The sequence below is a fragment of the Pteropus vampyrus genome, unplaced genomic scaffold (genome assembly GCF_000151845.1).
Source record: "Pteropus vampyrus isolate Shadow unplaced genomic scaffold, Pvam_2.0 Scaffold311, whole genome shotgun sequence".
NCBI lineage: Eukaryota > Metazoa > Chordata > Mammalia > Chiroptera > Pteropodidae > Pteropus > Pteropus vampyrus.
The window spans coordinates 1,856,527-1,870,657 of record NW_011889092.1 but is presented as its reverse complement, the minus strand read 5'-3'; the positions used below and the strand labels follow the sequence as shown (position 1 = coordinate 1,870,657).

Here is a 14,131-nt window from a genome sequence, read left to right as displayed (position 1 = left end):
TGATCTACCATATAATCCAACAATCCCTCTACTGGATATTTACCCCAAAGATTTAAAAAATCATATCTGTAAAGATATTTGCACACTGATGTTCATAGCAGCATTATTCACTGTGGCCAGGACATGGAAGCAACCAAAGTGTCCTACGATAGATAATTGGCTAAAGAAGCTGTGGTACATATATACAATGGAATATTATTCAGCCATAAGAAGAGATGAAATATAGCCATTTGTGACAACATGGACGGACCTTGAGATAATCATGCTAAGCGAAATAAGCCAGACAGAAACGTTGAAAATCACATGATATCACATATGTGGGATATCAAACCTAAAAGCACCAGATGAACAAGACATACAAACAGAGACTCATGAACATGGACTATAGACTAGTGGTTACCAGAGGGTAGGGGTGAGAGAGGAGGGGGAAGGTGGACGGGGTAAAGGGGGTCAAATATAGGGGAGTAGGGGGAGGGTAAAGTGGGTAAAGGGGATCGAATATATGGTAGCTGAAGGAAACTGGACTTTGGGTGGTAAACACACAATAGAATATACAGATGTGAAATTATAATGTACCTGAAAATTATATAATTGTATTAACCAATGTTACCCCAATAAACTTAAAAAAAAAAAAGGAAGAAGAAAGATCTAGGTAGGAAAAAAAATGTCGTATATGATAAAGGCTCTGTTCATCCCTCTGGCAATCAAATCAAAGTTGTGACAGAAACAAGGAGCAGCAGCAAGGAAAAATAGCCTGAGATCTAGACGAACAAGCCATACAACTAGGGAGAAGTACAAGAAATCACCCTGCAATAGCAGAAGGTAGGATGGGGTGAGTACACGGGTCTGCCTGGTCTCAAGCGGCTGAGTGAGAAGGAGGCAGAAGCCTCTTAAAGGGGCCACATCCATGAGCGGATTTTCACGGTGATGGACCTGCTAGCTCTGAGCACCAGTGCTTATTTGGCTGCGTGCAGGGGCCACCAGTAGCTTACAAGGAGACTTTGTTGGATTGAGGGCTGAGGTGAGACTAGCTCTTTACAGAAGTGTCCATTGTTCCCTGTTGAGCACCCCCTTACCAGTGCGCAGGACACAGCGCCATCATAGTCGTGATGTCATCAAATTGGATAACAGAGGCCAGAGGTCGCTCTGCCCAGAGGATTCCCTTAAACCCTACCTCCCCCAACTCACAGCCCTACTGAAGCCAAATCCAGGTATATCCTCAGCAAGTCAGGTGCTCCTTGCTGAGCAGCACCTATACTCACATTGGAGGCAGCAGGCCTCGGTTTCTGGTGTGGCCTTTTGAGGCAATTATAAGCACAGTATCTGTGGATTGCTTGCTGAATCTTAACAGGTGGCCCCGGAGGGGCACAGGCTGGGGCTAAACTTGGCCTGCAGCTGAACCCCTTTGAGGACTGTGCCACTGGACACCTACTACACAAAGCCGTACTAATAAGACCGGGAGACTTAGGAGCTTTGCTTAGTACATAGAAACAGACATGGAAAGGCAGCCAAAATGGGAAGACAAAAAAGCAGAAACCATATGACAGAATAGAACAGAGATCCAGATATAATGGAGTCAAGTAATCTAACAGATGCAGAGTTCAAAACACTGGTTATAAAGATGCTCAATGAACTTTTGGGAAGTGTAGATAAATTCAATGAGAACTTCAACAAAGAAATAAAAAACATAAAAATGGAAATGGAAATTATAAAAGGGAATCAGTCTGAAATGAAGAACACATTATCTGAGGTGGGTAGTATATTAAATGGAATAAACAAAGGAATAAACAAAGCGAATAAAGAAAAGGATCAAATGCCCTATTTTGAGCATGGGAAAGCCAAGGACACGCAATCACAATGGCAAGAGATAAAATGCCAAGACTATAAAAATAATTTAAGGAGCATATGGGACACTATTAAGAGTTCAAATATTCATCTGATCGGTGTACCAGAAGAAAATTAAGATGTTGATCAGCTGTTTGAAAAAATAATGATGGAAAACTTCCCTAACCTGGTGAAGGAAATGGACATAAAACCCAGGAAGCTCAGATAATCCCAAAAATCAGGGATCCAAAGAGGTCCGCACCAAGACACATCTTAATTAAAATGCCAAAGGTTAAATACAAAGAAAGAATATTAAAAGCACAACAAGAAAAACAGATAGTTACTTATAAGGGAACACCCATAAGACTGGCAACTGATTTCTCAAAAGAAACTGTGCAGGACAGAAGGGCTTAGCAAAAAATATTCGACAGGATGAAGACCCAGGATCTACAACTAAGATTACTTTATCCAGTAAAGCTATCGTTTAGAGTTAAAGGACAGATAAAAATAAGCTAAAGGAATTTATCAACACAAAGCCAATATTATAGGAAATGTTTAAGGAACTTTTTTAAGAAGAAAAATAATGTATCAAAAACAGGAATAATGAATGGTGACAACTACATTCCTATCAATAATTACCTCAAATGGAAAAGAATTAAGTGTTCCAGCTAAAAGATAGAGTGGATGAATGGAAAGGAAAACAAGACCCCTACATGTTGCCTATAAGAGACTCGCTTCAGGTTAAAAGACACACACAGACTAAAAGGAAGAGGATGGAAAAAGATACTGCTTTGATGTACCCACAAGGTATTTAAGTCAGACAGAGAAAGTTAAACGCTATATGATTTCACTTATATGCAGAATCTAAGGAATAAAAAGAACAAACTAATCAAAAACAGACTTACAAGTATAGTGGACAATTTGGTGATGGACGGAGGGGAGGGAGGTTTGGGGGGCTGGGAGAATGGGGTGAAGGGTTAAAGAAAAACAAATTAGTAGCTCATGGATGGTCACGGGGATGGGGAGCATGGCATAGAGAATTAGCATTAATACATTGGCTAGGTGGAGGGTCAGGGGTGGGAGGGAGCAAATGAGGTGACCATTTTACGAACTATATAGATGTCTAACCAATGTACTGTATACTTGAAACTAATTAAAATAAATAAATTTAAAAAAAGAGTTACGACAACTAAATACAATAATGATACTTGATTGAATCCTGATTTGAACAAAATGGTTTTATAAAAGACAAATGGGGAAATTTTAATAAGGATTACTATTAGATAATAGTAGAAAATTATTAATGAATGTGATAATGATATTAAGATTGTATAAGACTTATTTTTGGAGAGGCACATAGAAATAGAGGTGAAATATGTATTTGCATTAAAATATACCAGAAAAAAGATCTTAAATCAATAATCTAAACTACTGCCTTAAAAAAAAGAAAAAAAAAAAAAAAGAAAAAAAAGAGCAAAATAACCCAAAGCTAGTCAAAGGAATGAAATAACAAAAAGTAAAAATAAATGGAATAGAATAAAGAATAGAAAACAATAGAAAAAAATCAATGGAACCAAAAGTTGGTTCTTTGAAAAGATCGACAAAACTGATAAACCTTTACCTAGATTGATCAAGAGAAAAAAGAAGAATCAAGTTACTAACACCCCAGATAAAAGAGGAGACATCACTACATTCTTTATAGTGATGCAGTGTAAGAGAATACTATGAATAATTGTATTCCAATAAATTAGATAACATACATAAAATGAACGAATTCCTATAAAGACACAAACTACCGAAGACTATGCAAGAAGAAGCAAAAAAATCTAAATATGCCTATAACAAGTGAAGAGATGTATTAGTAATTTTAAAACTTCCCACAAAGAAGAGTTTAGGCCCAGATGGCTTCCATGGTACATTCTGCCAAATGTTTAAATAATAATTAATACCAATCATTCGCAAACTCTCTTTCAAAAAAAAAAAAAAAGAGGGGGAACATTTCTCAATTCATTCTATGAGACCAGTATTACCTTGATACAAAATCAGACAAGGAAATCACAAAAGAGAAAACTGCATGTCCCTTCTGTATAAGGACATGTCTCCTCAACAAAATACTAGCAAACTAAATCCTGCAACATGTAAAAATGATTATACATTTATCAAGTATGATTTATCTCAGAAATGCAAGGTGGTTTAACACCCAAAAGTCAATTGATTTAATAAAGTCAATTGAATAATTGTATTCCAATAAATTATACAATTATTCAATTGTATACAATTATTCAATACAATTATTCAATTGACCATATAATTAGAATAAAGGACAAAATCCACATGATCATCTCAACTGGTGCAGAAATAACATGACAAAATCCAAAATCTTTTCACAATAAAAAACAAAACAATGAACAAATTGGGAATAGAAGGTAATTTCCCCAACCTGATAAAAAACATCTATGAAAAACCCACAATTAATATACTCAATGCCAAAAGGCTTTCCCCCTAACATCAGGAATAAGACAAGGTTATCCACTCTCATCATGTCTATTCAACGTTGTACTGAAGGTTGTAGCCAGGGCTATTAGTTAAGAAAAAGAAATAAAATTCATCCAAATTGGAAAGCAAGAAATAAAACTATTTCTATTCACAGTTGATATGACATTGCATATAGAAAATCCTAAGGAATCCCAAAAACATTATATTACTAATAAGTGAGTTCAGCAAATTTATAGGACACCAGATCAATATATAAAAATCAATTGTAATTCTATACACTAGCAATGAATGATATAAAAATGAATTTAAGATTACAATTCTATTCACAATAGCGTAAAAAGAATAACATACATAGGAATACGTTAAACAAAGAAAAAGTACAAAACTACAAAACATTGTTGAAATTGAAAACCTAACTAAATGGAAGACTTCCATGTTCATCAATCAAAAAATATTAAGAGAGTAATACTCCCCAAATTGATCTACAGATTCAACTCAATCTTTATCGAAATTTCAGCTGACCTTTTTGTAGAAATTGACAACCTGAGCCAAAAATCTATATTGGCATGCAACAGACCCATAATAGTCAAAACAATCTTGAAAAAGAACCAGATTGGTGGATTCACAATTCCTGATTTCAAAATTTACTACAAAGTTACAGTAATCAAGACAGTGTGGTAGTAGCATAAGGATACATATATACGTCAATGGACTAGAACTTAGAGTCCAGATTTTTGACAATGGTGCCAAAACAATTCAATGAGAATGGTCTTTTCAAAATACAATGATGAGACACAACTGGATATTCACATGCAAAAAAAAAATTAAGTTTAACACTTATTTTACACCATATACAAAAATTAACTCAGAATGGATCCGAGACCTAAACATATAGGCTAAAACTAGAAAACTCCTTAAGAAAACATAGAAGAAGAGCTTCATGACACTGTATTAGACAATGAATTCTTGGATATGACAGCAAAAAGCACAAGCAACAAAAGAAAAAATAAATTGAATTACATCAAAATTAAAAACTTTGCATCAAAGGACAGTTTGAGGGAAAAGGCAAACTACAGAATGGGAGAAAATATTTGCAAATCATATATCTGATAAGGGGCTAATCCAGAATATAAAGAACTCCTTCAACCCAAAAACAGAAAACATATAACCTGATTTAAAAATGGACAGACAACTTGAATAGACGTTATTCCCAAAAAGATACACAAATGTCCAACAAGCATATGAAAAGTTGCACAACATCACTAATCATTAGGGAAATGCAACTCAAAACCATGATATGACATCATCTCACACGTGCCAGGATGGCTTCTACTTTAAAAAATCCAACAGAAAATAACAAGTGTTGGCGAGGATGTGAACAAATTGGACTTCTTGTACATTGTTGATGAGAATGTAAAATTGTGCAGCTGCTATGGAAAACAGTATGACAATTCCTCAACAATTGAAAATAGAATTACCATATGATCCAGTTATTCTACTTCTGAGCACATACCCAAAAGAATTGAAAGCAAGTTCTGAAGAGATATTTGTACACCCATGTTTATAGCAGCATTCTTCACAATAGCCAAGAGGTGAAAGCAACCCAAGTGTCTACTGATGAAAAATTGGATAAATAAAATGTGATATATATATTATATATATATATATATATATATATATATATATATATATATATATATTATTCGGCCATAAAAAGGAATGAAATTCTGAAACATAAATGACTGAGGATATTATGCTATTCAAAGAAGCCAGTCACAAAAGACAAATACCGTATGATGCCTCTTTTACAAACTGTCTAGAGTAGTCAAATACACAGAGATAGAAAGTCAGATGTTGGTTGCAAGGGACTAGAGGAAGGAAGAAATGGGGAGTTGTTGCTCAATGGGAATAGAGTTCCGGTTTCACAAGATGAAGCTCTGGAGATTGCTTATACAACAATATGAATATACCTTACTGAACTATACGCTACCACAATTTTTAAAGACTATCAAAAATTGCTTAATTATGGTTACAAAAATGCTAAATAATGAGATATCATTTATCGGATTTGAGAAAAGTTTTCTCTCTGACCCTTGACTTCTGTACCTCAACTTCTACCTGTGTCCACTTGGCTGCTCACAAATTAACCTGATAGCTCTCAATTTAAGCCTACTTGGCTTTTCCAGATTAACTCTCAACAATTTTCTGTTGAGTCAACTAAAGCTCAGCAAGGTTTAGTGACATTTCCCAAGGTTGTGTGAGGAATGGATCACTGGGTCCCACAGCCTGAAAGCCTGGGTTCTTCCCCACCACGCCTCAGTCTCCTCAAGTTAGCTTTATCCTAACAACCACTTGGGGTACCTCAAAAATTCAGATTCTTGTTGGAAATGAGTGGTTCTCTAGATTTTGATGAATGATGTTATGTATGGATCCTGGAATGAGTAAATAAACAAAGAGATGAAATAAAACAGGAATGGAGAACTTGACAGACTAATGGAGCCTTGAAGAGGGTGGAGTCTGGAAGACAGAAGGCTGAAGAATTGCTGAGGCTGGGCACATTCTGTGCTAACCAGAGCCCTAGTCTAACTTGCGCCGAGGACAGAGACCATTGGGGACAGTCCAGGGGCCTTGGAGCTGTTGCCAGCCAGGAGAGAGGCCAATCCAGACACATTAGTGTGTGCTCCCAGCCGCGAAGGAGGCTCAGGCAAGATGCCCTAAGGAAGGAAGGGTGATAGGGGCATTAGGGAGACCTGGTGGGTTTTTGCATGGGGAAGAGGAGTATTTTTCTTTAGAAAGATCGCTGTGACTCTTGTGGGGAAGACAATTCAAAGGGGAAGAAATTGGAGGAGGGAAGAACTGACTGCAAACAGCAGAGCCCAGGGAAATGAATTTCAGAGAGATTTTTGGAGAGAACTTTGCCAGGGCTTGGTACTCAACTGCATGTGGAGATGATGAGGGAGAGAAATGGGTCTTCATTATCAGCTCTTAGGTACTTCAGTGACAGAGCTCAAAGGAACATATCTGTAATGGGTGGGGGTGAGGGTCGGGGTGGGGGCAGTCATAAGCAAAGAAAGTGGCTGTCACTTTTGCCAAGTTCCATCTATGACTCTAAGTGCTCGTCCGGTTGGTTGCTCCAACATGGGAGACTTCTGTGTTGTCCCTCAGGTTCAAGGGTCTCTGTTTTTGTTTTTTGAGGGGTGAAGTGGGGATCTGGTACATTCGTCCAGCCCTCAGAGAGAGCTGAGGAGGCCAGAGTCACCACGGGTTGGAGGGAGAAAATGGCTTTCAAGAAATAGGGAAAGAAAATGTCTGAGGGAGCAAAGCTATTTCAAAACCACTGTTCTTCCCATTTCTGTATCATTTAACCGAACATGGCTCTGTGTGTTATATCAGTTGATACTCATGCTGATTTGAAGAACTCAGCAGAGCTGGGCTACTGCCTTCCCCAGGCTAACAGTGTTCCTAAGCCAGCATGGGAACCCAGATAATCCAAGGTCTAATGGCAGAAAAACTGCTAGATACAGGATAACGGGAGTGTGGCATAGACTTGAACTATTACTTTTTTAAGGTAAAGTCTAGAGAGAAGTTGAGGAAATAGGCATCTCCTCCAACTTGGGAAGACTCCCCAAGGGTCCACCTACTGATCCTAGATCCCTTTCTGAGCCCTCCAAACCTGGGGTAAAAGAGCTCCCTTTGCCAGCCTCCTTTGCCTCGGCCTGAGGGAGTCTATGAATCCCAGCACTGAAGGAACAGGATCTGACCCCGTCTTTCATTGTGGAGATGGGAAAATTGAGGCAGGGGTGACGGGAGCACCCTGCATGGGGCTCTCTCCTCTGAGGCCTTAGTCTCACTAACTACAGCTTCTTCTTCAGGGACAGAAAGACATGGCCTGGAAATGGACACCACCTCTGCTGCTTCTGGCCTGGATAGCCTCCATGTGCAGTGCCAGGGACAGGACAGATCTGATCAATGTCTGTATGGACGCCAAACACCACAAGACAAAGCCAGGCCCTGAGGACAAGCTGCATGACCAGGTGTAGCTGGAGTGTGGCTCTGGTTGGGGTTGGGGGGGCTGGTTCTAACAGGGAACAGGAAATTAAAGTGGTGGGGGAAGGGTTCAGGAGTCAGATACCCCCATATCCTGAGTTATTGCTGTGGGTGAAGATGAAAGTTGGGTGTGGTTGAGGTGATTTTAGGGGTGGCCTCCTAAGAAAAGGATACCATGTCAGCAATAATATGGAATATTCATTTATTGAGCCCCAACTAGGTGTCATGTGTTTCTGTACATTATTTCATATTCCCAGTGGTCCTTTGATATAGGTCGATGATATTCTCTACATGACACAAATGAGGAAACTGAGACCCAGAGGTGCATATGAACATACAGAGGAACTGGACATGATCAGCCCTTGTGGTGGGGTAGGGGTAGGACTGGGGTAACCTCCAGGGATTTGGAGGGTGAAAGACTGGGGGAGGATGGCTCTTCCTACCTTCACTATGTGCCAGTCCAATGGAATGCTAAGGGTAGAGGAGGAGAAGGCTTCTTATGACTGTGACATAGGGTAGAGATGCTATACATTCATACATTCTATAAAATTTATGCCAGTCAGTTGTAGCCTCATCAGACTCCATGTCTCCTTTTTATGAAAAATACTGTTTAGACTCTCTTTTCTATCCTGGTATGAAATTCAAAGCTACTAGAACCTATTTGCATGTTTAATTAAAAAATATCAATATAACTCCCAATCTGTAATACAGAGGAGAATAAAAAGAAAGTAATTTATAATAAAAAATATATGTTTCAATACATCTGTTCTCTGGTATGACTACATTAGAAGTCATTATGAAATAGCATATGTTACTTTTATTCACAAAATCACTATGAATGGGGCAGCTACAAATGAAGATTGATAGAGGTGGCAACTTAAATGCTATAAGATGCTCTAAGTAGTGTTGCCATTGATGACATATTTTCTAAAATAGTGAATAACTCCAGTAAAACAAAACACATTGCAATTCAGCCTTCCCTTTCACAGTTTTTGTCATCCTGGAAAATCTGGTCTATATTAAAAACTTGTTAAAATATGGTGTGTCTATATGTAAGATGGAGTTTGGTTTAGATTTAAGAAATCATAAATAGGTCTTTCATTTACTTTTTTTTCAGCAGATGTGTTTGTGGGACTTCTATGTGTCTGGCACTGGCCTAGCCACTGGGGCGGGGAGATGAGGTGGGAAGGAACAGATCTTAATGCTTGCCAAGAATAAGGTTGTTCAACATATATTACTGCATACCACACTCTCTCTTTCCTCTTTTGCTCAAATCGTCACCTTCTAATGAGGCTTTTCACAACCACCCTATTTAAAATTTCAACAATCATTCCATACTCCACATTCCCATTCCCTGCTGTAATTTTCTCCATATAACTTATCATATCCTTACATATATTTTCTCTCCTAGTGCCTCTCCCCTGACCAGAATGTAAGTTCCATGAACACATATTTCTGTCTGCTTTGTTTCCTGCTATATTCCATCTAGAACAGTGACTGGCATAGAATAGGTACTCAATAATTATTTTTTAATTAATAAATTAAAGAAGTTTTATTAAATGTTAAGGGCTATAAAGATGACAGTTTATTGTCTCCCTAAGACAGAGTCTGTCTCAGACTCCCACAACCTCCTGATTACACTGTTGTAACTGAGTGTCCCCCAAGATGGGAGTTCCTGGAGGCCAAGGACAGAGGGGTCCTCACAATGAGTGTGAGGCCATATACCTGGGGGCAGAAGAGTAAGAATCAAATGGGGAGAGGCTGGAGGTGGCAGAAGGCTGTGGTGGTGGGAAGGACTTAGTTCTGTGTCCTCCCCACTCAGTGCAGTCCCTGGAAGAAGAATGCCTGCTGCTCCGTCAGCACCAGCCAGGAGCTGCACAAGGACACCTCCCTCCTGTATAACTTTAACTGGGACCACTGTGGCCAGATGGAGCCTGCCTGCAAGCGCCACTTCATCCAGGACACATGCTTGTATGAGTGCTCCCCCAACCTGGGGCCCTGGATCCAGCAGGTATGCGAGTCTCCCTCACCCCATCCCAGCAGGCTGCCCTCCAGCTCAGTCAAGGTCGTGGTTGCCAACATACCTGGCTGAGATGAGTCTTCTCGCCCCATCTTCCACCCAGGTAGACCAGAGCTGGCGCAAAGAACGTTTCCTGGATGTGCCCCTGTGCAAAGAGGACTGTCAGAGCTGGTGGGAAGCCTGCCGCACCTCCTACACTTGCAAGAGCGACTGGCATAAGGGCTGGAACTGGACCTCAGGTGAGGGCTGGTGGGTGGGGAAATGGAGGTGGAGTTTAGACAAAGGGGGTTTGAGGATTTGGGATTGGGTGAGGATTTCCGGGATAGCCAGGGGCTGAATGTCTGTGTCCACGCTCTCTCTTCCTGCAGGATCTAACAAGTGTCCAGCTGAGGCCGTCTGCCGCACATTTGAGTCCTACTTCCCCACGCCTGCAGCCCTGTGTGAGGGCCTCTGGAGTCACTCTTACAAAGTCAGCCAATACAGCAGAGGGAGCGGCCGCTGCATCCAGATGTGGTTTGACCCAGCCCAGGGTAACCCCAATGAGGAGGTGGCGAGGTTCTATGCCTTGGCGATGAAAGCCAGGGCCATGCCCCACAGGGCTGGGCCTCTCCTGCTCAGCCTGGCCCTGATGCTGCAACTCTGGCTTCTTGGCTGAGTCCAGCTCTCCGCAAACAACCAGGCTGGGCTCAGCTTACTTTCACAAATGAGGGAGCCCTAAGCATGTCTCCATCGATTACCCATCCCTCTATTATCCAATTCCTACTCCATGGTGGGGCTTGAGGTTTCTCTGACAGCTAGTTCTAATAAATAGATGGACATATCCGTGTCTGATGAATTATTTTGGTTGTGAGTTTGTGGATGGATAGAAGACAGATTCCATTTAGATTCATTCAGATTAGAGGAACGAGACCCGGGTTTGAATCCCAGCTCTGTTATTCACTATGTGAAAAAAAAACAGTTGACTACACTCAACCTTAGTTTCTTCCTCATTAAAACAGGGGGAATAATCCTTTCTCTCCTCAGGTTTGTGAAATACAAAGGAACTGCTGCCTAGAAAGCAATATCTGCACATGAATAGTCCTCAGGGAACCTGTTGCTCTTGTAGCCCCAAGTGAGAGCCAAGTCCAGGACTTAATTATTTATATTGGTCCTCAAATATCCCCTTTCCCCCAGGACTTGTGTGCCTGGCTCGGCGCTCAGCTCTGCAATGAGAAAGCTGGGGATGGGTGTCCAGGGAAGGGTCTGGATTCCCACGGTGGTGGTGGGGATTCACACTTGATGTGGATTGGGGGCAGAGTTGGAACTTGGAATCCTTAGAAAAGGAAGAGAGCTGATGGGAGGGCTGTGGGGAAGGTTCCTGGAGAGGAAGTCAAGAGCCTTGAACTGGTTCAGCCCTGCTGTGCCCTAGAGGTATGGCTGGAAGAGGCATGGAAACTTACCTTTGTCCCCGCCTGGGAATAGTAGATATGCCTATCCTGGAGGGTTGTTCTGTCTTTGCACAGCTGTCAAGTACTGGGCCTGAGTTGACCTCTGGGTCTCTTACTTCTCCACACCCTGACTGTAGTTATCCCCAGAGAGGCACGGGTACCTGTCCGAGAGTACCAAGCGGGTGAGTGCTCATGCTAGAACTAAAATCAGGCAGGAAGACTCCTAGTCCACATCTCTCCCCGCCGCACAGGGCTGTCCCCTCCTGGCTGGCTCACATTTCCTCATACCAAAGGGTGACTGATGGGAGAAGTCGGGCACAGATTGGGGGATGAGTTATTGGGTTCCTGGAGGGGCCAGGAGACATTGTTGGGTGTGTGGGAGAGTCTCTTAGTCATATTTATCAAGTCTGGAAGGCCCCACAGAGCCCCTTCCACGTCCCAGCTTTGCTCCAGTCAGATTAAGTCAATGTGTATTCGAAATAGAGTAAGGAGCTCGTAGGGACTGACCCAGACACAGGTTCAATTCAGCAAAGTGAAAAGTTCTCTCCCAGGTTAAAGGGGATATTGTGACATTGTCCCAAGAGTTGGCAGCAGTGGAAGCCCAGCTGGAGGCCTGCGCCTTTAAGGAGCTAGGGGGCGGAGGGGCGGGGCAGGAAGCGGACTCCCCGGAGACGCTGCCACCGGCTAGGTCTTTTTTGGGAAGGGGCGGGGCTGCCCCTCCTATGGGCCCGCCCCTTTCTGGCAGCCTCGTTGGACTCAGCAAAATCTTAAGGACCCGAGGGGGTCCGGGGTGTCGGAGCTGACTAGGTCTGGGTACTCCCGGCTCGGCGTCCCTCCTACAAAGGCTCAAGTTTGTTGACTTGGAGGGAGCAGCAGGGGCTGGAGCGGTGCTAATAATACCCGTCGGTTCCGACGCTGCGCTTTACAGTTTACACAGCTGTCACCTTCGTTACTCCTTAATTAATAATAAAAATAGCCGCCGTTAGGGAGCGCCGACTGGATGCCAGGCCCTGTGCCGAGAGCTTTACAAGCACAGTCCATTGAGTTTGCACATATAACATTATCCCCATTTTACAGAGCGGTAAGGCGAGGCTCCGATTGGTGCCGTGACTTGCCCGAGGTCACTCTGCGGGCAGCGGCTCCGGGATCCAGACACCGGCCCGGGGAGGCGGGGCGCGGGTGCTACCCCTTGCTCCGCAGAGAGCCGCGGGGGCGGAGCGGCGGGCGGGGCGGAAGGCGAAGGGGGGGTGCGGCGGCAGAGGATGGCCATCTTAAGTGGCCGCTGAGAGCCTAGGGCAGCTTCCCCCGGGAAGGGGGCATCCGAGCAGGCCAGGAGGTGGGGGTCTGCGCGAGGCGGCCGCAGCTCAGGGGAGAGGTCGGGAGCCCAGGGATTTGAGGGAACTTTCTTCTAGACGGGCAAGGGGAGGCCTGGACTCGGACTACTGAACCCCTCAAGGCCCAGGCCTACGGGTATGGGGGATGGTGCCAGGGAACTTGGCCAAGAGGGAGGAAGGGCTCTGCCCGGGCTGAGAGGGGCTGCCAGGGACAGTACGTGGGGATTTGAGGACACCTCGTCTGGGGGTTTGTGGGAAGTCGGATCTCTATGAAGGGGATCCCCCTACGGGATTTGTCGGGGGCTGGACCCAGTGGATTTTGGGGGTTCAGGTCTTAGGGGGGCTGGATTTCACGGGAGTTGGGGGGTCGGGGCCGCTCGGATAATGGGGAGGGGCATGGGAAGAGGTTCATCATGGGGTCTTTCGCGGGTTTTGGGAACTCGATTCTGCAAGGCTGCAGGGGAGCTGAATGGAAAGGATTTGAAGTGGAATTAGACGTCTGTGGGAGTTGGAGGTCATATCATTGCGAGTATTGAAGGGGACTCTTTCTCGGGTGAGGGGCCCGGGTTACTGAAGTGTCCGGGTGCAGAATGGAGGGACTTGGTCTTTGGGAGGATTGGCTGGATCTCCTCGGGGTGATGATGGCGGGGCAGGATCATTGTGGGGTTTGAGTGACCAGTTACCTCTGGAGTTTGGGGGGACATAGGTCCTGTAGGAATGCGGAGAGAGGGTATTAACACCGCGGGGAAGAGGTTAGGGCAAGGGCGTTCCGGGCGGTGGGCCGAGTGGAGGAGGAGGGGGCCAGTGGCCGGTTCTGTGCTCCGTTCCTGCCCCTCCCCCGCCGCCTCTGAACAAACTTTTCTTTCTCTTCAAGTTGAGGCCGACGCTGCAGGCGGCGGCGGCTGCGCGGCGAACCAGGCGGCCTGCGCGGCGGAGCGCGGAGCCCCGATCCCGGATTTGGCCCGGCCAGCCGATCCTCAGGC

General features: G+C 43.7%; 1 protein-coding gene and 1 long non-coding RNA gene across 3 annotated transcripts in view; one reads left to right on the top strand and one right to left on the bottom strand.

Annotated features, from left to right (window-relative positions):
- LOC111730389 overlaps positions 1-12,240 on the bottom strand; it is a 43,663-nt gene extending 31,423 nt beyond the window's left edge. For both annotated transcript variants that reach the window (XR_002776661.1, XR_002776662.1), the window contains exons 1-2: positions 11,827-12,240; positions 10,452-10,532 (exon numbers count right to left, since the gene is read on the bottom strand). This is a non-coding gene — a long non-coding RNA (uncharacterized LOC111730389). The remainder of the gene's footprint in view (positions 1-10,451; positions 10,533-11,826) is intronic.
- FOLR2 (folate receptor beta) lies at positions 6,913-11,198 on the top strand. The gene is made up of 5 exons (XM_011377412.2): positions 6,913-7,024; positions 8,193-8,354; positions 10,190-10,378; positions 10,491-10,626; positions 10,756-11,198. Exons 2-5 carry the CDS (start codon positions 8,205-8,207, stop codon positions 11,040-11,042), a joined length of 762 nt encoding a protein of 253 aa, XP_011375714.1. The 5' UTR covers positions 6,913-7,024; positions 8,193-8,204; the 3' UTR covers positions 11,043-11,198.
- Positions 12,241-14,131: the final 1,891 nt, after the last annotated feature.

Coding starts and splice junctions, on each gene's coding strand:
- FOLR2 (XM_011377412.2), top strand. CDS start 8,205: ATGGCCTGGAAATGGACACCACCTCTGCTGCTTCTGGCCTGGATAGCC. Junction 8,355..10,189: donor AGGACAAGCTGCATGACCAG/GTGTAGCTGGAG, acceptor CTCCCCACTCAG/TGCAGTCCCTGGAAGAAGAA. Junction 10,627..10,755: donor GGGCTGGAACTGGACCTCAG/GTGAGGGCTGGT, acceptor CTCTTCCTGCAG/GATCTAACAAGTGTCCAGCT.